The 26,011-nt window shown below is 39.7% G+C and overlaps 1 protein-coding gene across 1 annotated transcript in view; it reads left to right on the top strand.

Moving 5' to 3' along the window:
* Window positions 1–26,011, top strand: part of LOC134620609 (uncharacterized) — an 823,316-nt gene that overhangs the window by 105,904 nt on the left and 691,401 nt on the right. The window contains 3 exon segments of the mRNA XM_065470113.1: window positions 4,575–4,748; window positions 22,243–22,416; window positions 23,458–23,631. Coding sequence (XP_065326185.1) covers window positions 4,575–4,748; window positions 22,243–22,416; window positions 23,458–23,631 — 522 coding nt within the window.

The following is a 26,011-nucleotide window of genomic DNA, read 5'->3' on the forward strand; positions in this document are numbered from 1 at the left end:
GGCAATAATTAATTAAAATTGGAAATAATTAATTAAAATGGGAAATAATGAATTAATTTTTTTTTACACATTTAATTAATTAATTATTGCCACATTTAAATAATTATTTATTGATTTCACATTTTAATTAATTATTGCTACATTTAAATAATTATTTAATGGTGTATTTAATTCATTTTGGCACAGTTGACTCCTTCAGGTCTCACCATGAAATAATTTTATCTGTCAACCTCACCCATCAATCCCGGGGTGGGGGGGGTGTTAACGCTGATCGAGTCGAAACCATTGCTTTGGCCTGGTGGCCATTGTTTTTAGCACACAACAACCGGCATGTTGAAACTAAAAGAACTGAACTTTGGAAAAACCCTGTTTGTGTGTCACCAAATACCGTTTCAATATTTTTTAGCCGAGAATGTAGTGGTTTAATCTTCAGATGTCTGGTCGGTTTGTCAAGATACAGCCTCTTTTCAAAAGTGCTTCGGTGATTTCGGAGATGTCTGCCCAGTCTCACGGCAAAGCGTGGGACAGACCCGCTCGCCTCGCAAGCATTCGCAAGCCACCGACAAAGCGCAGGCCCCGGTTCACAGCTGTAATAACCCCCGCTGACACTGACTTCATTTACTGAGGTTATATTTATCGGGTTTTTATTTCCTGATGTTCTTATGTGTCCTACGTGTTTCAGTCGCCAACTCTGAATTATAACTAACATTAAAAACATGTTTAAGGAGGAGAGAGAGCAAATACATTTGATTAACAGCTGATCTTTGGGTTTTTGTTCAGTAATCAGCGTGGCCTGCGTATGAACGCATAAAAGAAATAACGTTGGTGCTTCCGACATGTAGTAACTGCTTTAACTGAACAAAGGTTGTTCGACACTATGAAACACATACAGACTTCATGATGTTTGGCTAATATTTTTATTGTGAATATTAATCATGAGGGTAAACGGCCCTGTACACCACGGAGCAAGATCAGCATATCCACGATATCTTCAGCTCTATGAGTTAACCCAGAGTTTCACAGCTGACTATCTAACGGTCATCTACGAATATGTCACGGGTCATATCAATATGATTTTACAGAAAATCATCCTTATTACTGCCAACTATTCCAGAGACGTGAAAATATACAATATAAAGAACAAAAAAAATAGCAGTCTAACGCAACACTGTAACAGAGATGAACCGTCAGTTTGTCGCAGATCAAAGTGGAATGAACGTGATTGGTTGAACAGGTGTTCGTGATCTGTGTTATCTGCGTTTTTATCAGCGTAAGAGACTCAGCAGCAGATTAGAATAACATTTTGGTGATTTAATAAATCACTAAATTAATACACGCAAGAAACGATCAAACCTGTTCCGATAATTTGAGTTTGTATTCCCTCAGCTGCAGACTCGCTGCTGTTTAAATGTTTGAGAGGAAGATTAGATATAAAACAAACGTCAAACATAAGATCATATATGTAAAATTGTTGTCTGACTTGCGTCGATCCAGCCACTAAGAGTCCGTGGTTACCATGGTTACTGCATAAGCAGTTGTAATTTAAAGAGCTGGCACAGCAGAAACCTACTGGCTACATGAGTGTTTGTTTGTCATTGCAAAAGAACTGTCTGAATGGTTAACTGAAGTTAACTTGGATAAATTATAGTTAAAGAGTATCACAGAGAACGCCCATGTGAGCTGTGTGACTGTTCACCACTACACTGAAATAAGTAGGCTATTACTGAAATACACATGCTGTATCATAAACTATGATATAATAGGGAGGTCCTATTAACATGTTTAATTTTAAAGGACACCTCCCTGCCTTTAGTCTCATTCATGAGCAGTATTAGTTTTCTTCTAACATCCAGAAGTCTGCACGATGTGTTTCATAGTTTCTAACAAGCCTTTGACAGGTAAACATAACATGACCGAAAAAGCAAAAAAAAAAGAAAATCACACAAATTATATGTTAACCTCATTTATTTTTAGTTACGTAAACTCTAAAAATTCTAACAGATCGCTGGTGCTTAGAATACAGTTGAATAACTATTAAAAAACAGATGATATAATATTTCTGTCCAGGTTGCAGTCTTCATGATGAACACGCTGTTGCAAACTCTGCTCCTCTCGGTGGAAATGCGCCTCCTCTTTCCTCTTTGTATAAAACATTTTAAAAGTCAGTTTAATCTCAAAATTCACTGTCAAATCCAAACACACCACATAAAGAAAAGCGAATGGTTTAGTCTAACACAGCGAACCATTAAACTTCAGTAAAACTATGCAGTTATGAAACGTAACTTTAACCTCAGCCAAAATAAAACAGCGAAGTAAACGTGACCCGTCAGACAAAACCTGAGTGAATTAAGTCCAGTGTTTAACCACTGAGAGCTAAAACTCAGGTGAGGTTTCAAAGCTGTGTGCGGTGATTGGACATCAGCCGCTGATAAAGCTGGCTCGCCGATAAGGTGCTCTGTAAGGAAACGAGCTCCAGCAGCTCTGCGCTCGGGAAAAATACTATATTTACTTATCTTATGCAGAAAAATGCGCTGACATTGCGTTATATCGAGCACCAGCTGCCCAGTTAAACTGTGACTATCACCAAGTAACGTGGGCGTGTTTCTTGAATCAGCAGCAGGTGTTAAACAGCTGACAGGTGAGGAGGAGGATGCATGCAGGTAAACTGACGGTCTGTTGAGCTGATCGCTGGTGTCGTGAGAAACATGTCAGCTCGTTCTTTATGTTACAGAAGCACAGACACACAAGACCAGGCGGAAAGAGACGATCGTTCGGTGAAAATGAGAATCTGCGAATGCAACATGTGGAACACGGAGAGTGGAATATGTAAACAAACCGGTTGACGTAACCCCCTTGGTGCCCTCTGCATGATGACTGTTAGCAGAGCAGTGAAATCTCTGAAAACATGTGAGCACTTTTGCAAACATGTTCTATGCTGACAACCTGACCAGACATGTGAAGATTACGGCGCGACATTCGCGGCTAAAACACTGTTAAAAGTGTAGTTGGTGACAGAAAAACGGGGTATTTAAAACTACACCACCACCATTGCTGCCTGTGATTTGAAATGCATTCTAGGACACCTGGCTGCCTCAAGTCTACAGAAGCAATCGATTATCTAGGATCGACCTGTTTTGACTTACTTTGCACGGCAACCAATCAAATGTTAGAGAAGCTGCATGGGCAGCGTTAACCCCGCCCCCTGAATTTGATGGGTGAGGCTGACAGATAAAATTAATTCATGGTGAGAGCCAGGCGCCAGGACTGCCAAAATGAAATAAATAAATATATCATTAAATAATTAATTAAATGTGTCAATAATTAATTAAAATGTGAAATACATAAATAATTAATTAAATGTGTCAATAATTAATTAATTACATGTGTCATAACTATTTATTTAATTAATTAATTCCAATTTTAATTAATTATTGCCACATTTAATTAATTATTTAATGGTGTATTTAAGTAATTCATTATGGCAGTCCTGGCGTTCCATACTCATCGCGTCAGTATATCAGCTTCAAAACCACAAATGTTCTATTTGACAACTTGACAACACCATCATAAAACTGCAGATTCAGCAATGCATGCTTAAACTTTCACCTATTAAATAAAACCCCCTACCCGTATATGGGTGTATGGATGTGTATGTGTAGGTCTGTGCAAGCACAGGATGTTCATGTGTGATCTCTGCACTTAAAATGACCTCAGGTTCGACAACCAGGCTGAGGCCTTCCCGTGTGGTGATGATCTTAACTTCTATGTATAATGTATAAAACAAGTGTTTCAATCTAATACCACTACTTAAAACTTAATCAAAGCTTAATCAGAGATATAAATGCATAATTAAACAGCCTGCTCAAAACACCTTACAATCTGACTCTGCTTTTGGTTTCACTTTTGCAAAGCATGGCGTTTCCTATCTCCCTTTTGCACAGAATATATTTCCTGTCCCTGCAGTCTGCACAGAAACGTCTAAGCTTACAGGAGAATAAAAGCATTTAAAATTATAGATTCAACTCAACAGTTTAACGTGGTTCTTACTGGACCTGTGATAAAGACTAATATGATACCAATATATTTGAACATCTGAATGCATCTGAATGCAATATCTCTATTAATAATGAAATGGTAATGATGATTTTAAAAATAGCAGCAAATAATATAAGCAAAATATTTCTACTCTTAACAATATAGATATATATATATATATATATATATATATATACAAATAAATATATACAAAAAGACTAGTTTTTGAGTTTTTCAGCAGACAACGCTAAACATCAGACTTTCAAATGAATTAAAACTCTGGGTCTTTGGTTGATTAATATTTTTTAGTTTGTTTTTCTCTGTTTGGGAACTGACACAGTCTGTCTTTTTTTAATCTTTTTTTGACCACCTGTTTACTTTGGTTGTTTTGCTATCAGAATTATTGTCTGAAAGCCAAGAAAGATGCCCAACACATTTACTTTACCAAGTGGACCATCCCTGCCATACATTCAGTCTGTGTTTATAATGCAGATTTTCTGCTTTTATAATAACACATTTTATATTTTCTCTAATCGCAGAGTGACTCAGTGTGGACTCTCAGAGACTCACTGTGAAGTTGTGGCCTCAGCTCTGAAGTCCAACCCTTCCCATCTGAGAGAGCTGGACATGAGTAACAATCAACTGAAGGACTCAGCAGTGAAGCTTCTGTGTGCTGGACTGCAGAGTCCACACTGTGGACTGGAGACTCTGAGGTGAGTTCACTGACTGCGGCTTTGGTTGTTTTTTCTATATTTCACACCTTTGATGTTTGAAAATTTCTTTACCTCATAACTGTTCAGGATTTTCATGATATGAAAAAAAATGTTTTGTCTTTAGATAATAACTTTTTAGTTGGTTTTACCGTTTGTTTCTAAAATTTCTAAACTAAAAGGTGGACCATGTGGAGCTTACAAGGGCTCTGCTGTTTATCATACTTCCTGAAAGTGCCAATCGGTAGAGGAACTAAACTTCAGACAGAGAATCAACCTGATGGACTGCAATAGGGTCCAGTATGAGAACTAAAAAAAAGTATTTGAATTATGCCTATCAAAAAAAATCACAGATTAGTGACCAACAATCCTGTGTACCTGTGCCAGCAGGTACTAAACTAGTGTCACTAAATGTACCAACTTCATACTGGTTTCCATTTAGAATTATAAAATTATGATTTACTGAGCAATTTTAAAAATGTTCTATTTGTTCTCAGCTTAAATTTGAATTTATTTTGTGAACCATGAATTGGAATTCCCACTGACAATCTTTACTTTCAGCATCAAAGGTTTTTGGCATTGAACACAAATACTTTTTTATTCATTTATTACATTTTTTTTTCAGACTGAGTGGCTGTTTCCTGTCAGACACGAGGTGTGAAACTCTGTCCTTAGTTTTCAGCTCCCAGCCCTCAAGCTTGAGAATGCTGGACCTGAGTACCAACAATCTGCAAGATTCAGGAGTGAGGCTTCTGTCTACTGCACTGCAAAATCCACAGTGTACACTGGAAACTCTGAGGTCAGATCAAAGGATATTTATTTTTCATCAAATGATATAATCAACCAATTAAAACTTTTAGCTATTAAATGCTAGCTTTATCCATTTAGTGTTATATATTTTTATATTATTTTTCATTATTTTAAATCACAGTAATTTGCCAAATTTCTGATATGCTTAAATTAAAGAAATAGCAATTCCAGCTAGTTCTGAAACAATTCTCAATATCTCCCATCCACTGCATACTACAGAATTACCTCCCTCGGGTATCGCAGGAGGACATTTAGGGCTTTCCAATAATACCAAATGTGAAGGGGTGGGTCTTTGGGAACTTTAGTTTTTTCATCAAGGAACATGGTAGCCATCATTGCAAGCACATTTAATGGGAAATAGAAAATTAAGTGCATAAAACTTTTTTTATTGTGCAATTTTTGGCTATAGATGTTGTTAATATATTTTAGATAAGTCTCTTAATAACACTTTAAAACATAGTATGCCTAATTTTAACTTTATTTTAGTATAGTATTGAAGTGTTTAAAAAATGTCCTCTGTAGTGGATATTTGTAGTCATTTCCTCAATTGTTTTCTGTTTCTTCAAATGATTAGAAAGGGAGTCTGTTTTTAGAAGCAGAAATATTTTTATTACAAATTGTTGAGGGAAATTCAGATCTTGAGTTGTCTGAATCAGGCCCCTATTGGCCAAAGTGAGGCAATGATGTCTGAGTCTACCTAGAACAGAAAAATTGTGCATTGATGAAAAAAATGATCTCATATACTGGTCGCTGCCCACTGGGCCAGTATGTACCAGGCAAGCCATACCGAACTGGATTGAATGTGTTTTGTGTCTTAGCCGCGCCAACTGGTTTGGTCTTAGACTTTTTGGTCTACCAAGGAAAGACTACCTTCAGAGATACAGGATGAAAGGGCAATGGAGAGCAAGCTGTTCTTAATTTGGCAGAGTCTGTTCCCCAAGGAACCCACCTGTTCTTTGACAGGATCTTTACAACTATCAACCTCCTTGACACCCTAAAGATGAAAGGGCTGACTGGAACTGGAACCTTCATGAGTAACAGGATTTCAAAGGAGTGCAAGATCATAGAGGATAAGCCCTTCAAGAAGAAAGAAAGAGGGGCATCAGAGATGGTGGTCAGACAAAGTCCTCCTGAACTTGCTGTCATTAACCCTTTAAGACCTACCATAAAACCAAGTCTGCCAGAGCTTATCTTTATATTTTTAAATGCTGTGGTGCCATTTTTGGGAGCATTTCAAGTTGATATACATCAATACAACCGTTATAGTCCAAATTTTAATAAAATGTATGCTTTAAGTCCATAGTAACTACATAAATAGCAAAATTGTGCAATAAACTACAAAACAAATAAAATTGTTTTCGTTTTTTTTCACAGATATTTCTAGTTAGAGAAATTTCAGAGGTTTATACCTCAAAAGTATAAATGCAAAAAAGTTGCACAAAGTAGTTTCCAACCTCAGGAAATTTTATTTGAGTGTCTTCAAAGTTTTATTTTTGACATACACCAATTTTTATATACTGCAAGAAAAATGAAAATAAATATTGTAATGCATATATGCAACAAAACAAAACAAAAAAAAACAGCATGTGCAACAAAATAAACTATTTACAGCAGTGCAATTTGAGTTTTAAGCATCCCAGAAACTATATAGAAAAGCATAAAGTCAAACATGACTTTTGAAAACACCAGTATAGGCTTATAAGGCCTTGAAGGCAAAAAAACTACATTTCCCGCCAAAATGACATAACTTCCGGTTTGGGGCAGGTAATGGTGGACATACGATAGTTTGCGCTGACGTCTATTCCAACGTAGGAAGGATTATGAACAGCTGATCGGATCGGCAAAGCGTGTTTCTGGAATATTATGTTTTTGATGCTGCAAACATTTTTTATGCAACTTTTGCAAAGCTATATGTGGAAGGAAACAGTGACCTAGGATGAACTGATGGCACTCTCCAATGCCCTTTCCTACAAAACTGCTTTCCTACAAAACTGCTCAAAGAAGTCCTGCCATTAATTAATTCTTCAATCTTAAATATGATCAACCTATCTCTAATAATCGGTTATGTACCACAGGCCTTCAAGGTGGCTGTAGTTAAACCTTTACTCAAAAAGCCATCTCTAGACCCAGCTGTCTTAGCTAATTATAGGCCAATCTCCAACCTTCCTTTCATATCAAAAATCCTTGAAAGAGTAGTTGTCAAACAGCTAACAGATCATCTGCAGAGGAATGGCTTATTTGAAGAGTTTCAGTCAGGTTTCAGAGCTCATCACAGCAAAGAAACAGCTTTAGTGAAGGTTACAAATGATCTTCTTATGGCCTCTGACAGTGGACTCATCTCTGTGCTTGTCCTGCTAGACCTTAGTAAATGGTAAATGGACTGGTTCTTATATAGCGCTTTTCTACTCTTTCTGAGCACTCAAAGCGCTTAATACAACTAATTCATTCACCCAATCACACCCATTCACACAAGCACTTTTTTCTGAACTCAAGTGCTAAGTATCTATCATTCACATTCATACACATTCACACTCCGATGAACGCATCGGAGAGCAACTTGGGGTTAGTATCTTGCCCAAGGATATTTGGCATGCAGCCTGGGATCATAGCTGACCTGCTCTGCCACCTGAGCTACAGCCACCCCATAACGTGCAGCGTTCGATGCTGTTGACCATAATATCCTATTAGCACGATTAGAACATGTTGTAGGTATTACAGGTACTGTGCTGCAGTGGTTTAAATCATATCCATCTAATAGACTCCAATTTGTACATGTAAATGGAGAGTCCTCTTCACCCACTAAGGTCAATTATGGTGTTCCACAGGGTTCGGTGCTAGGACCAATTCTGTTTACACTATACATGCTTCCCCTAGGCAGCATCATTAGAAGACATAGCATAAATTTTCACTGATGACACGCAGCTCTATCTATCCATGAAGCCAGGTAACACACACTAATTAGTTAAACTGCAGGAATGTCTTAAAGACATAAAGACCTGGATGGCTGCTAACTTTCTGCTTCTTAATTCAGATCAAACTGAGGTTATTGTACTCGGCCCAGAAAATCTTAGAAATATGGTATCTACCCAGATTCTTACTCTGGATGGCATTACCTTGGCCTCCAGTAACGCTGTGAGGAACCTTGGAGTCATTTTTGACCAGGACATGTCCTTCAACGCACATATTAAACAAATATGTAAGACTGCTTTCTTCCATTTGCGCAACATCTCTAAAATTAGAAATATCCTGTCTCAGAGTGATGCTGAAAATCTAGTTCATGCATTCATTACTTCCAGGCTGGACTACTGTAATTCTTTATTATCAAGATGTCCTAAAAACTTGCTGAAAAGCCTTCAGCTGATCCAAAATGCTGCAGCAAGAGTACTGACAGGGACTAGAAAGAGAGAGCATATTATTCCTGTTTTGGCTTCCCTTCATTGGCTTCCTGTTAAATTCAGAATTAAATTCAAAATCCTGCTCCTCACATACAAGGTCTTAAATAATCAGGCCCCATCTTATCTTAATGACCTTGTAGTGCCATATCACCCTATTAGAGCACTTCGCTCTCGCTCTGCAGGCATACTTGTTGTTCCTAGAGTATTTAAAAGTAGAATGGGAGGGAGAGCCTTCAGTTTTCAGGCCCCTCTTCTGTGGAACCAGCTTCCAGTTTGGATTCGGGAGACAGACACTATCTCTACTTTCAAGATTAGGCTTAAAACTTTCCTTTTTGCTAAAGCATATATTTAGGGCTGGACCAGGTGACCCTGAATCCATCCTTAGTTATGCTGCAATAGACGTAGGCTGCCGGGGATTCCCATGATGCTTTGAGTTTTTCCTTTCCAGTCACCTTTCTCACTCACTATGTGTTAATAGACCTCTCTGCATCGAATCATATCTGTTATTAACCTCTGTCTCTCTTCCACAGCATGTCTTTATCCTGTTTTCCTTCTTTCACCCCAACCGGTCGCAGCAGATGGCCGCCCCTCCCTGAGCCTGGTTCTGCCGGAGGTTTCTTCCTGTTAAAAGGGAGTTTTTCCTTCCCACTATCGCCAAAGTTCTTGCTCATAGGGGGTCATATGATTGTTGGGTTTTTCTCTGTATTTCTTATTGTGCGATCTACTGTACAATATAAAGCGCCTTGAGGCGACTTTTGTTGTGATTTGGCGCTATATAAATAAAATTGAATTGAATTAAATAAGATGTAAGTACAACTCCTCCGGTGTCATATGCAAAAAAATTTTTTTATTGCGCTAGCTCATGTGGATGCAGTTCTACGGGCATTTAAAAATAGTTACGTAAAACGGAGCGTTCCCGCTCTGACTGGTCTTAAAGGGTTAAGTGGTTGGACAACAAGCCAGTTGTCATGGCATCCTCTGCCTATGGCACTTGAAGCGAGATCGATCAACTGTAGACCAGACAACAAACGACGGAGGCCCAGAAAAGTACAATCAAACGATGAGTTTATTGACAACGGAGAACAACCGTCAGCATATGGCTTATTTGCTCTGACAAAAATACACTGAGTTCTGGTTTTATAGCATAGAGGATCACACCCCCACATACACGTCAATACAGGTCAAAAATACATTATGTCCAGTCATTGTTTACAGACAAGGGTACATCTTGTACATCTCTAATAACTATAAACAGACATATAACTTCTCTCTTTGATAACACCTTCCTTTTAAGGTAATAACTTCAAGCTTCAGGGCCTCTAAGGGCTAATAATGGACCCTCGTCCTCAATCACTAAGTAGACTGAATTGGCGCAGGTCTCAAATAAGAAGCAGAAGACACTTGGGCCCTCGCTCAGGCCTGCTACTAGATTTATGTGTATTGTAAGCATGCATGCAATTAACCTGCTATGTTCTCATCTTCCCTCAACATGTATCACCTGGACACTCTCACCAGTGAAGCTTAAAACCCTCTTGGATAGAACATCAACTCTAAACAAGCACAGTTATGCATTGTGTATAGAATGAATTCAACCTGTGAATAGAATGACTGTGATGACAAACATATTCAATGCAATATGAACCCTGTAAACAATATTACTGATAAAATAATACTGTAGAACATGTTATTAATGCAATTATCATAAGGCAGAGTATATGGCAGCAATAAAAGAATCTCTAAATCCCAACATTCCCTCTTTTGACATTCCAACAAGGAATGTCACCATACCTCATGTTGTACCACTCCCTGGCCCACTCTATGGGTTCTAAGTTCATCTGGTAGATGCCCTCAACCCAGCCAGGGTTAGGAACCCTCGCCATTACTTTTACCAACAATCCTCTGACACAAGGAATGATACAACAACTAGCGATGACCAGTATTCCCAAAAGTACAGTCAAAGAAAACATCACTGACATAGCCACACCTTTCCATTGTCCAAACACAGATGTCATCCAGGACGCCAGCAGATTTTCGATACCTGAGTGTTCATGCATAGTTTTAGACAAAGTTTTCAAGCCCTCCAGAGCTCGGGTTACTAAGCCATCTGGGGCAGTATTATTGGGGATAAAAGTGCAGCACATGTCTCCGAATATGGCGCACACACCTCCCTTCTCATGTTAAGGGCCATTCGATTTCCCATCAGCAAACTCGGACCCAATTGTTCTGCGAACCCCATCATGGCATCCCTGGTTAGGTTAGAGAGTCTCAGCAGATTGCAATGAACATAGTTAATGCGATCAACATTCTTATTAGGTGTCACCCAAAGAAATATACTTTCAAATTCTACCACTATCAGATTTACCAGCTTGTACTCACCTGGAACTCCCCTGTGCACTCCAATAGAGTCTATCCAGGTCGGAGAGTTTAACCTAGGGTCATATGCATGTGTACCCTGGGTCCCTCTTTTGGCCAAAATATGTCTCTTACCTCTGGCGGCTAAGGTACGTGTGTTGTGTTGTGGAATAGCCTTTACCTGCCTAACTGAAGCACAGGCAACACAGTCAGATACATGTTGTTCTCTAGCATTTTGAGCCACCCAATCAAGCCAGAGGTTACTGTCCTTGAAACCGGTGGCACGCTTTATCAAATCCTTAGGCTTCAGTCTAAAGTAATCTGTTGTCAGAAGTACTCTCCCTTTTGGTTCCTGTTCCTTTTGAGCTACTGTTCCCGAAGTTACCATCTGATCAGTCAGAATGGTGATTAAGCTTTCTGCGAGCGGCTTAGACTTTGCATCAACTAAATTTACCCTAAGCATATCATGGGGTAATTGCAGACCCATACATCATACTCTCTCCAACTACTACTAGCTCCTGTACACTTAATAACGTCACACAAATCAAATGTGAATGAGCGGGTAGACCCTTTACCATAATTCAACTCTATGCCATTATTCATGCTGAGACACTCATCACCTTTACCTGACACCTCGCGCTTTTGTGTTTTTTACCGATCCCGTTTTAGCAACTACAGTCTCAGGAAGCGCTGGGCTGGACTGGCCTCCGTGTTCAGACAAGTGGTCCAGAGTGCCCTGCAAAATATAGACAATAAACAACACAACCATAGTTAATATCATTGCATACAATAAACATGTAGTTGTAAGGAACATTCTAATCAGTTTTCTCATTACGTGTCTCTGACTCGTGTGTTTGCATCATGTTATATAAACTTTATATCCTGGAATGAAACTCCCCTGCTTTTGTGGAGTCCTCAACTTGTCACCGCTCCTTTCTGCTGGTGTGGTGACCTTCTGCGCTGCTCCTCTTCTCTCTTCGGCCTCCCAGGTAGACTACTGGTTGGCCCGTTGCACAGGTGAGAGGATTTATTTTGCCTCTGCTCGTTACCACCTGTGTTGGGTGTAGAGGGGTTTTCCTCTACCAACCTCTCATGTGCTGGTGCACACTGCGACCAATGATACCAGGTATCGCCTTTCCTTTTCAGTTGAACTGCTATAGTTGTTCTGGCAACGACCTCATAAGGACCAGTCCAGCGTGGCTCCTTCCACTGCTGGAGCTCCTCGTGGGCTCAAATTCAGTTCCTTGTTTGCAGACTATAGCATAGCCTGCTTTCGATCCTTCTTCATCACGATGACAGCAGCCATCTCTGAACCAATCTTCAGCTCCAGGGATAGGTTCTGCTTTTAAATCTTCCCTGACTTTCCCTTCAACTTCTGCTTTCTTAGTACAATCATGAGGTTCTCCTGATCCCATTAAATCTGCCATATTAATTCCTTCATGTGTAAATGTCAGATTTGGAGCATCTAAAACTTTACTCAGTCTCTGTTGTGCTAATGATGTCATAGTGAACGCCTGCGAGTTCACATATGCCACCACACTATGTGTAGTCAGAACTTTTAGTGGGTGTTCTCTCACTGCATGTGCTGTTTTCTATATTATTTTGGCAACCCCTGCTGCATGCTGTGCGCATGTAGGGTGCCTTGCTTCTGTTGGACTCCACCTTATGCTGACATACATAAGTACCTGTCTTTCTTTATTCAATCATCTTCCGGGGGTGAGAGACCTCTGCACAGCTCAAACGCCAGTTGCAAGAGCTCTCTAACATTAGAATCATCAGCTGTGACTTATATGGTGTTATTTCGGTACTTTACACGTCACACAGTCTTGAACATTGTTTGTGTGGGGAGTTCCTCTTTTTTGTGTCTATATCTATTAATATGCCTTGTGCACTAAAACTTCCTGTTTTTCAGTCTGGCTGAGCTCTTGTTTGTAAGTCAAAGGTAGCCTTGCTCTACAAGCCTTCATTATTAAAGTACACATTAAAAATATTTCTTTTATTCCTAACACCAGTCCCCCTTTTTCATTTCTCACTCGAGAAATGAACTAATTCCTAATTTATCACATTTAAGTTTACTTCAATACAATCCAATTGAATTTTATTTATATAGCGCCAAATCACAACAAAAGTTGCCTCAAGGCGCTTCATAGATACAGAGAAAAACCCAACAATCATGTGACCCCCTTTGAGCAAGCACTTTGGCAACAGTGGGAAGGAAAAACTCCCTTTTAACAGGAAGAAACCTCTGACAGAACCACGCTCAGGTACGGGCAGCCATCTGCTGCGACCGCTTGGCGTGAGCTAACAGAGGCTTTGAAGAGAGAGACCTAATATTTAATAATCCACATTTCACTGTTTTATTCTTCGGTTCAGATGTGGATTCTGTATTGTTCTTGCTTTGTTACCATTGATGTTTAAGTTGTTTATTGCTAGATTTGGTTTGTTGTTGTCTGTTTGGGAGCTGACATAGTCTCTATAGATAAGGGTGTTTGGCAGGGTAGCATCAGGAGAGAAGCTCCAGAGAGGCATGTTCCCTGTTAAAGCTAAAATATAACAAAAGAAATTATGCTAAACAAACAAAACCTTTCAATTCCCCAACCCTATCTGTCTCCTCAACGGGTTGTATGTTTTCAATGTTTAAAATAAATCAAACAAATAACTTAAGCTGTGTTACGGCACCTTGCGTTTACGCCAGGCTGTGAGCTGCCCTAAATCTACTTGCTACACCCCCTTTTCACCTAGTTTAATTTTTTTCAATCCTAATTTAAACTATTCCTGACTTCCCTCAGTGCACACTGTAAAGTGTAAAAGATACAATTAGCTTTCTCCTGGTAAAAGGTCCTACATTATTTTCTCAACCTTTGGAAACATCCTCTATCGAGTTAACCCATTTTCAAACTTAGGCCTGATTTCTTCGACCCCTTTAACGGGTAGCGCATATCCGGTCTGAACACTGTGTTTGGGCAATTTACGAATTGTTGCAGGATTTCTATGTTATGTAAAGTTCCTCTCATCCCTTTTATGCTTCCATTATAACCTATGTCTAACAAGCTTTTGATCTTCTTTGTAATATAAACAACTAGGTGTCTTTGTGCTCTGTTTCTCTCCTTTCTCTGGTTGGTTCCGTTCGATCTCAGGCTTCCAGGATTCTTGCCACCCCTGTGGTCGCTGTGGTCCTGAACTCTTCTCCTGTAAAGGATAGAAAACAAACAGCCTCTCTCTGCTACACCTCACTAATCTACTATATTCATCTAAGGTTCCTTTAATCATTCAAAGTTGTTTCACCATATCATGTTTTGGGCTCTGTCCTTTATATTAACTTTACTTAATCTCCATGTCCTTCATGTGTGTGAGCAACACTTTTAGTTTTATTAAACACGCCCAGGGTAAGATATAAACCATCACCATCTGAGCATAGAAACAGATCAAAAAGAACATGAGAATAACAATTTCTGCCTCAATTTTACCATATCTAAATTATCAAAAACCCCAAACGTCATAAAACGATCCTAAAACCCATTTCAAATTAAACCTTAAATCCTATAACTCCCCCCTTTTGTGACATGCTCCGGCCCTTCAAACCTGTGTTTAAGGAATGAAATCAAATTAATCATTATGTCAAATCTTTTCTTGGCTCCATCCACAGCCTGCATTCCTTGGAACTTCCTAGAAACAAAAACCTGTGTGTTAACCAGAACTTCACATTTCATACTCAGTTTTTCCCCACTTATGATCCAACCTGTGTTATAAGAAAGAAAACTTAAAACAGAAAAATTATCAGTCATGTGTCTAACCTTAGTCCAGTCTTTATCTCAGTGTCCAGTCGGTCCAACCTATGGTCTGCCTCGTCCGTCCAGTCACCATCCATTTACACACATTCACTCACATGCATTAACATCAGGTATTGCTGACAGTGGAGACTATCTCGCAAATATTCAGTCTTCACTCTCAGCAACATCAACTCATTTATTTGTTTTACTTTCTTTTTAGGGAAATAATTCTTTCTGCTTTTAGACTGGATTGGCTCGCGGCAATCCTTTTAGACAGATACTTAGCCTTCTCCTCTGCCTATTGTAATCTGGAGAAGGTCACTGAGAATTTTCAGCGCTGTTATCCACTCTTTTGCAGGCCTGCTTAGAACAAAAATGAGAAAAAGAGAGCTGATTATTAGCTCATCAAAACACAAAACAAAATCACCTGACAGGTTTTTCTAAGTGCACTGTTACAAAAATGATGGACCCCCTTAGACATGTGCATGTTTGATAAAACTCCCTCTATTAAAATAAGAAAACGAAACAAATCTAACCGATAGAAGTAACCCATCACTACAACAACAACCTCAACAATCTTGAACACAGAACATTTTGCCACAAGTTCTTCAGGGTCCTGACACTCTCAGGTCAACTAACATCACCTCACCTGCTCAATACACAGAAAATCTCGTTAAACACCACACAACTTGCACACCATCATCACTAAATTCTAAATTTTCTCTTCTGAAAACTTACTACACACTAAGAGAGTTGGACAACATGATAAACAGACTCCTATGCTAAACCTGCTATCTAATCTTCATGAGCTCTTTTGTATTCTAAGGTTAACGCATTTTCTATTTGTGTGTGTGATTGTGTATATGTTTCTTTTCGTGGTTTTTTCAGACTCCCTCACAAGGTTCCACTTAAACAGTCAGTTTTTCTCTTTCCCAAATTTGATCTCCCTCCTTAAATAACAACATTCCTTGTCCTCAGCCAGAAGTTAGAGCTTGATTTTCAGGTTCAGGAAACAATTCACCCTGAAAGACAGTGAGTGTCTCCCCTCTTTGGCTCATCACTCGTCATTGTTAATGACATTTCCCCCTCTGCCCCAGCGGCTTTACCCTTGAAGTCCCGTCTCCTCCAGTGAGTCCAAGCTCACTTAGGGACCTAGGTTCAAGCAATCGTGACTGCGCCTTGCCTTAGGTTGTCCCAGGGTTTCGAGGTGGGATCTTACCCGTCATGGGCTGTCCAGCCTTCCATGCTTCGCCTGATACGGGGGGCCAAGTGGGCATGGGTGCTATGAGGGGAGGGGACACACTGACTCTGGAAATCAAAGGAGTGTAAGCTGCTTTCTTCATTTCATCAGTATATTATACTATCTCACTTCTTGATTATTCCCAACATTTCACCTGTAACAATTTGTGTACGTGTGTTTTCTATTCATTAATGACATTCAGTCTCTAATTCCTCTGTTTTCATGCTGCAACGTCTCTCCCCAGCTATAATCAGACTTCCTGTTTGACGCACACAGTTCTCTCTCAGGCCTCCTCTATTCACCCACTCTCCTATGAGTTATTATTACTTATTTATTATTTTGTACAAATCACACAGAATCATTCAAATCAAGTACTCACAACATTCACACACTTAGAAGCACTCAAAATACGCTTTCCTAAGAGTATTTTATCAAACATGCTTGCTTAGAATCAGAAAGAGGAAGTAGACAACACTCAGTAACTGCGTCTGTCCTCTTAAAAAGAAGAGAAATAAACACATATGGGACAATTCTCCCCATCTTAGACAAAATGTGACCTTTAATGTCCGTTTCTAAGTCATGTTCTTCTCTACACACGACTCTTGGCCTCCAGGGCATAAAACTTTAAACCTAAGTTTTTACTTTTACCAGAACTAGTACTTTACCAGAACCCTCATACGTCCAATAAGACTGCTATATGTGCACTTCTTTCTTTGACAAAGTTGTATTTTGTATTTTCTTACTCAGCTGTATATAGTATTGGTATTCTATTCTATTTTATTCTATTCTACTTTATTTTATTGCATTCCAGTGTTTTCTAATTTCTGCTGCATAACTTTGCACTTTTGCTTTAACAAAACAAATTTCCCAGCTGTGGGACTAATAAAGGTCATCTTTATCTTTAACTAGCCCTAACCTAAATCCTGTCTCATCCACTGCTGAAATTCTAGTTCAATGAACACGTGTTGCAGTTTAAAATTAAGAGAGGAAGTAACTCACACCCAAGTACTGTGTGTGTGTGTGTTAATGTCTGTGTCCCTTTAAATGAAAAAAGGTGAACACATGTGGTGAGTTTTCCTCAATTTACACAAAATATGACATTAAATATCCTTTTCTAATTCCTGTTCTTCCTTAAACACCATGAATGACCTCCAGGTCATAACCTTTGGACTTATAACTCTGATATAAGTCCACACAGCGCACCAAGCACAGAGAAAATTCAACCTCAGTGCTTCAGAATTCTCCTCAAAATTCAGAAACTGTTTCTGTCATTTATCTGCCCAAGAACTTCATCATATGGACCTCGCTGGGTCCAGTAATCTTCAGCACATGTATCTCACTGCAGCCAATGAAGATTTAAAAACAGTTTATTGTCTCAGTTTACCCAGTATTAACTTATCAGGTGGACCGCAGCCGATCCATACATCTCAACACAATTGTGTGTTCACCTTTACACAACTTATTCTTTACTTGTATCACAACACATCTAGTAATATCATCAGAATTACTTCAACATGGTAAACATTGATTTTCCTTTAAAATCAACTTACCCTTAAAACTCAAGATCACAGCTGACTCGATTCTCTGAAATCCTGAGTCAGTTAAAACACCTTGCTCAACTCACGGTGTTCTTTTCTCGGACCCCTTCGTCCGAGCTCGCTCTTTTTACCCCGGCATCTCCCCCAGATTGTTACGAGATCTTCATAAACCCAAAAGTAAGCATATTATTTCCCTAATCAAAAGTGAAGCCGTTCCTCACACAGTAATTCTTCATCCAACAGCCTTTGTGTTTTGAAACCAAAAAGAGGAAGGAACAGCGCCCAATTTTAAACTGTGCATGTTGTCAATGAACAACACACACACAGACACAGACCCAGGGCAATTCTTCCTGGATCATTTATCAACGTTCGAACAAACACAGTCCGCATTGATTATTTTCTGGACCTCAGCAGATCCACCAAAATTCATATAAATATATCAGCCATTAACCAATTTATTTCTTTTCCTCAGACCACACCGGATCTGTTAATATCAACAACACTGCACACTCAGAATTGTGCAGCTGATTCTTCCCGTCAGACCGCGCCGGATCTGTTACTTCAGCACAATAAACACTGATTTTCCTTCAAAATCAGTTTACCAAGAGCCACAAAACCATTTCTGACTCGATTTTCTGAACTTCTGTGTCACTTAAACATCCTGACAGCACCAGGTGTTTTCTGTCGGACTTCCTCGTCCGAACTTAATCCTTTTACTTAAAAATAAGCGTCTCCCAAAATGATCCTCTTGATCATTAGCTATTCACCGAGCCCAAAACTCTCGGCAACACCACCTGACATATGCCCACGCCGGAGCTCCTCTTTGAAGTCTCAAAGAGGTACAGGAATTTGACACTTATTAAACCATAAGCTGACCAATAACTCTTATACTCTTCTTTATTCTTAAACATGCATTGGTCTCTTTTTCTCTTTTACCATGAAATACCATATAACCTTTTAACTCAGTACTGTCTGTTCCTCAAAGTTTCATTATCCTTGCTTCAAAGCTTCTCATTACTTCAAAGTTACTCATTCATTACTTCGATGTTTTACTTTATTCTCGAGAATTCAGTTTTACCCCTACTGCGCCAATTTAGTAGTTAAGATCATCTACTCAGCGAACAGATAATTTAGAATTCAGTCAATTTGCACAAATTTGCTTATTGAACAGGTTTGTGCGTACCTTTTAATCTTTTAGACCGGTCCTCTGTTCACCTCATATCAGATCCAACCTTCGGCCACATTAGTTCTCTCTGATTTAATCTAGAAACTTCACGGTCTGCCGTACACAGAATCTCTTTTCCCTTTTCTTTGACAAGAGGTACTCAAAAATTCTGCAAATTCTCTCCACTCAGGAGGAGGCTCACAGCTTTATTTATTACTCTGTTTCTGGTTGGATTAAAATAACTCTTATATTAGAATCACCCTGTCCAGTGATACTGTATTTCAAAATCACCAAAGGCACGCTCACAAAACAGGAAAATGCTTCAGCAGCCTTAATGGGATCCCCGTGGGCCTCTCACTGTCTATTTCCAAGCACCTATAATGAAACACCGGCACAATGAGCATGCCCTTTATCTACCCCTCATTTAATCAATGTATCTATTCTTTGTTAAAATTAAAAGGGGAAGTGACCGCACCCAAATTTTAACTGCGCACTTTTCCCCAGCAAAAAAGAACGGAAAAAGAGACTTTTACAGCCTCTCTCACACACAGCCTGCAACCTGCTGGCACTTAAATCATTTCAGACAGTTTCTTACGTCACGGTTTCCAGCTGTATGAGTGGGTCCCTACAACCCGGATATACACACCGCTGCTCGTCTTTAAGAGACGTCAACAGGTCTGCAAATTCTCCAGGAATATCAACAAAAACACAGCTTTTCTCGGCCCACGGCGGGTCCACAAATTTTCACTGACCACGGCGGGTCCACAAATGCACAGGTAATACTTTTTAATCATCTCTCATAGCTCACAGTATTTATTCTCAGAGTTACTTCAACACAACAGACCTTAGTTTCACTTTACTGCTCGGCTGGCTTTACTGCAAAACCTCAAGCCTACGGCTGACCTGAGTTTCTCTTAAATCATATATCAACTTCCTCGGACTCTTGCGTCCGGTATTTTACTCTTTTTCTCACAATTAAGTGTCTCCCTAACAATGATCCTCTGCGATCACCAGGGCTATATCTGAGGCCACAACTCTCAGCGGGGCCCCTCCCCTAGTATAATCCTAGGAAACGTCTTTCCCAGGGAGGGAGTTCTTCAACTCCTTGACTTTTAAACACTTATAATCTCTTTATTCCTTAATCACAGCTCAATCTCTCTATTTCCTTAAAACAACATCTCTAGTTACTTTTAGCTCAGTACTGCTTTTTCCGAGCGACCGTGAACACAACACAACTCTTAAGTTTCACTTTCGTTGCAACAAAGTTTTTCGTTTCAAACAAAACTCAAAACAGAGATCAACGGATGACCACTTGACTACATATTCTAGAATTATAATCCACTACAGCACAATTTCAGTTTAAGAGGTTTGTGCCTTACCTTTTTGCGGGCCCAATAGTCAAGCCATCACCGTGACGTCTGCCGTTCGATCACCTGATCTGGCCTCGACCTCCGCCGACAACAAACACCTGTACCTCTTACTGCTGATCTTTAGTTGCCCGCATTCTCCACCAAATGAAGCGAGATCGATCAACTGTAGACCAGACAACAAACGACGGAGGCCCAGAAAAGTACAATCAAACGATGAGTTTATTGACAACGGAGAACAACCGTCAGCATATGGCTTATTTGCTCTGACAAAAATACACTGAGTTCTGGTTTTATAGCATAGAGGATCACACCCCCACATACACGTCAATACAGGTCAAAAATACATTATGTCCAGTCATTGTTTACAGACAAGGGTACATCTTGTACATCTCTAATAACTATAAACAGACATATAACTTCTCTCTTTGATAACACCTTCCTTTTAAGGTAATAACTTCAAGCTTCAGGGCCTCTAAGGGCTAATAATGGACCCTCGTCCTCAATCACTAAGTAGACTGAATTGGCGCAGGTCTCAAATAAGAAGCAGAAGACACTTGGGCCCTCGCTCAGGCCTGCTACTAGATTTATGTGTATTGTAAGCATGCATGCAATTAACCTGCTATGTTCTCATCTTCCCTCAACATGTATCACCTGGACACTCTCACCAGTGAAGCTTAAAACCCTCTTGGATAGAACATCAACTCTAAACAAGCACAGTTATGCATTGTGTATAGAATGAACTCAACCTGTGAATAGAATGACTGTGATGACAAACATATTCAATGCAATATGAACCCTGTAAACAATATTACTGATAAAATAATACTGTAGAACATGTTATTAATGCATTTATCATAAGGCAGAGTATATGGCAGCAATAAAAGAATCTCTAAATCCCAACACACTGAACCTCAAGACACACGCACAAGATGGTCAGAGTAAGACAAAAAGGTTTGTCCAGGTGCCAAGGCCACTGGCAATTGTTGAGTACAACACCAACATGGGTGGCATGGACCTTGTTGACCGAATGTTGAGTTTCTACAGGATGGACTCTCATACTCGGAAATGAACAGTGCATGCAGTTCTCCACTTTTTTTGATCTGGCAATCACCAACTTGTGGCTTCAGTATACGAGTGACTTGCAGTTTTGGGGAAGAAACCACTGAAGTTCCTTGACTTCAAGCTGCTCCTTGGTGAAGAGTTGATTATTCAGACTCAAGCACGAAGTGCAAGTGACAGTGAAGATGGCTATACTCCCCCACATCAAAAGTGGAAACCACAGCCAAATGAAGCTCTGAGACACTATGGCACCATACATCTTCCAGAGATTGTGGATGAAACACATGCATCAAGATGTCACAGATCCAACTGCAAGAGCAAAACATATGTGATGTGCACAAAGTGCAAGGTATTCCTCTGTGTTTCCAAGAAGAGGAATTGCTTTTTAAAATATCACTGCAAAAATGCACAACAGAACTAATCAAAAGTGATGCTGGTCTGTGGATGTGTGTTCTTGTTCTTAGGTTTACCTCTTTTTTTTGGGGGGGGGGAAGCAATTGTTTTCAAAGTCAAAAAAGTCAAAGTTCTGTTTTACATGTTTGGCCTTCCAATATCATCTGCAGTGGACATGTGATATCTAAAAAATTAAAAACTTTTTTTTCCCCAAAAAAACCATTTCAGTCTTCTGATTAGCTTACAAACATTGGGGGATTTTTTTCTTTTTAAAAATTGATTGGACAACATTTTTTCCCTGGTATTCAGGAGTTTATATTGCCAGATGTAATAACTCATCACTGCACCACCCATATATTTTAAATTCAATTTTCTGTTTGTTTGTGTTTGTATCTTTATTTCAAGATTAAGTGTCTGTAACCTCTCAGAGAGAAGCTGTGAAGCTCTGTCCTTGGGTCTCAAATCCCAGTCCTCTAGTCTGATAGAGCTGGACCTGAGTAACAATGACCTGGGTGATTCAGGAGTGAAGCTTCTGTCTGCTGGAGTGGAGAGTACACATTGTACGCTGGAAACTTTGAGGTCAGGATTGAGTCAATTCCACTAGGCATTATTTAGAGTTTGTAGAACATTAATTAAATGGCTAAAGGTTATAGAATTGTCAGGTTCCTTTTATTTACCTTTGGTTTGATTATTTGACTCTGAATTGCTCTCTGTTAAGATTTTAATAACAGTACAATGAATCTTGGAGTTGCATCAAGCATGCATCAAGACGAGTCATACACTTGTTACTTCCTGAGTGAATTATTCCAATTCATATGTTAAAGACCTCACGATACCACATTATTCACAAAGAACACTTTAATCTTAGACTGCAATTTTTAGTCACCAGTGTACCTTTCCCCCAGGTCAGCACTGATATAGAAAGAGAAGTCAAAAGTGCAAGCGTTGACATTGCTGAGTATTTTTCTCATGTTTTCAAACTGTTGCAATACCTCCTCTGTATGTTACTGTGAATCTCTACACTTCTGTGCTGAAATATCATTAAAATGGCAAAATAACATACACCATCACATAGTTGTGCCTGTGGCAGTTCAATATGCTAGGATAAAAATAATCCCAAGGTGCACAAGCAGCCAAAGCAACTTGAACTGATGGAGTGAGTTTTTAGGTCTAAACTCACAGACCTCGCTGTCTCAGAGACCAATTACCGCGAAAAAAGCAAGACACTCAGAGCTCAATTGGTTTTACTTGTCGGCAAGGGAAGCATCCAGTTGAGCAGTGTTGACACTCGCCCATCCAAGCAACAACTTCAAACCTGACTTCCCTCTTCCCGCTTAGAAGAACAGAACCTTTTGGTTTCTAAATGTATAATGGAAAATTATAGCAACATGGATGCTTCTCATGTATGCACAGAAGCTTATATAACCTAATAAGGAAAAACATGTTATCAACACACACACACACACAAGCAATGGTTATATATATCTTGGCACAAATGACAATCTCAAAAGCATCAACTCTAACATGAGCGAGATTTGTTGTATCTGAAAAAAGAAAAACAAAGAAAAAGGTTCACTGAAGAGTTTTCAAATGGAGTTTTTTGTGTGTGTGTGTCTGCAGTCTGTCAGGCTGTCTGATCACAGAGGAAGGCTGTACTTCTCTGGCCTCAGCTCTGAGCTCCAACCCCTCCCATCTCAGAGAGCTGGACCTGAGCTACAATCATCCAGGAGACTCAGGAATGAAGCTGCTGTCGGCTGGACTGAAGGATCCAGGCTGGAGACTGGACACTCTCAGGTATGGAGAGAACGTCTGATATTACACCGTAATAACATGGTTGGTAATATTAAAGTCCTGTCTGTGGCACATTAGTATATGTGAAGAGGCAAACTCCTCAAGATGGGTGGTGACCATGGTGGCCATTTAGAAGTCAGCCATCTTGGATACAACTTTTGTTTTTTCAATAGGAAGAGGGCCATGTGACACATCAAACTTATTGGTAATGTCACAAGAAAAACAATGGTGTGCTTGGTTTCAACGTACCTTTATTCCTTCATAAGTTATTTACAAGTTTCTGACCACTTATAAAATGTGTTCAGTGTGCTGCCCATTGTGTTGGATTGTCAATGCAACCCTCTTCTTCCACTCTTCACACATGATAGCAACACCGCAGGAGAAATGCCAGCACAGGCATCCAGTGTCTGTAGTTTCAGGTGCTGCACATCTCGTATCTTCACACCATAGACAATTGCCTTCAGATGACCCCAAAGATAAAAGTCTAAGTAAAAGTCAGATCAGGAGACTTTGGGGGCCATTGAACTGGCCCATGACGACCAATCCACTTTCCAGGAAACTGTTCATCTAGGAAAGCTCGGACCTGGCACCCATAATGTGGTGGTGCACCATCTTGCTGGAAAAACTCAGGGAACGTGCCAGCTTCAGTGCATAAAGAGGGAAACACATCATCATGTAGCAATTTCAAATATCCAGTGGCCTTGAGGTTTCCATTGATGAAGAATGGACCCACTATCGTTGTACCCCATATCCCACACCAAACCATCACTTTTGTTGTTCCAACAGTGGAGGGATCTATCCAATGTGGGTTAGTGTCAGACCAATAGCGGTGGTTTTGTTTGTTAACTTCACCAATGACCCGGTTACTGCTTTCACCAGATATCAACACGATTTCGATCCGCTCCTCACATGTTAACCTTGTTGACATGTCAGTGGCTGTGAACAAAGAGAAAATTTCCTCTCTCCTTGCATATCTTCCTTGCCTCCTCTGCTCACACCTCTGGTGGGAGGGGCTAAATGACAAAAAGGAGTCCCAAGTGGCCAAAAGACAAAAGTCCAACATCAGGAAACACAAAGTTTATGAAACAGAAATCCAAAGCAGGAACATGAAGCATGAAAAACTATAAAAAAGGCTTGCATTCTCTAAATAATAAAGGTCATGGAAATGATAAATCTAAGTGTCTTTTCAATTTCCTGCCACAGCCTGCTCATCTGCTTAAACTTCGAACATCAGGCTGTCAATGCCAAACTGTACGGAGTTTAACAATCTGTCGAGTTGTTGCCTTGTGTTTAGACCGTAGATTTATAGAAACGCTCTAACAACATTATATTAACAGATCACAGTATGTTCAAGCTTTGCTTAAATTGGATAAGTGATTAAACAGAATTTGATTTGGTGTCAAAAAGTCTGAACATTTTCACTTGACCATCTGTCAAGCAGGAAACAAAAAGAAAAAAGCAGATTTATTTCATTTTGTGGATTCTATATTCTTTCTTCTTTAAAATGCCAACCTTTCTCTGTGATGATGAAAGCGTTGGTTTCACTGGTGCACTCTGCTCAAGTGCAGCTGTTTGTTGTTTTATTTCCTGCAGCGTTGAAGCGGGCATAAAACGTGTTCAACTCAACAGCCAGTGAAGCGTCAGCATTCACCACTGAAGGAGCTGGTTGTTAATAGTCCGTTATTGTTCACAGTCCCTTCCACAGACTCCTAGAAGCACACTGTTGTAGCTCAACTTTGTCTTTCTGACCGCGCTGCGCACTTTGTAAGAAGCAGCCTTGTATTGGTCCATATTACTGGAGACGAGCCTTTCTTTGTAGGCAGTGGTGCGTGATCTCAGAGTGTTGTGGATGTTTTTATCCATGCGCAGCTTCTGGTTGGGAAACGTCTGGATGATGGTTCTTTCCACTGTGTCATAGGAGCACCTGTGGTTAGTCAGTTTGATGGACAGTTCAGGATACTGCATTAAACCAACTTAGCAGACCAACTGTGGCAGCAGCATGTATGCTGTTTTAAACTGTATTTGTTTACAATTTAGAAAATGAAGTTTGCTGAATGAACTCTGAACAGTTACTGTTTGCTGTGCAGTAGTGGATATACCGACAACTGTCACTGGATTTATTTAAATTGGAGAAATCTTTAAACAAGGGGATTCATAGCCAACTTCTGAAGCCTCTGCAGTCCTGGTCGATTAACCCCGAGCAACAGTAATGTACAAGGTCTCTAATGGAAACTTACCCAGGAACATTTTAGTCACCATTTGTAGATATCTCAGTATATTTAACAGTGCAGCATTTTGGGAAAAATCTTTTTCTACCTGTGATCCACATTAGATTAGATTAATCTCTTTACAGATAGGCCGAGGACAAATTGATCCTAAATTA

This window comes from Pelmatolapia mariae, linkage group LG3_W, assembly GCF_036321145.2.
Source record: "Pelmatolapia mariae isolate MD_Pm_ZW linkage group LG3_W, Pm_UMD_F_2, whole genome shotgun sequence".
NCBI lineage: Eukaryota > Metazoa > Chordata > Actinopteri > Cichliformes > Cichlidae > Pelmatolapia > Pelmatolapia mariae.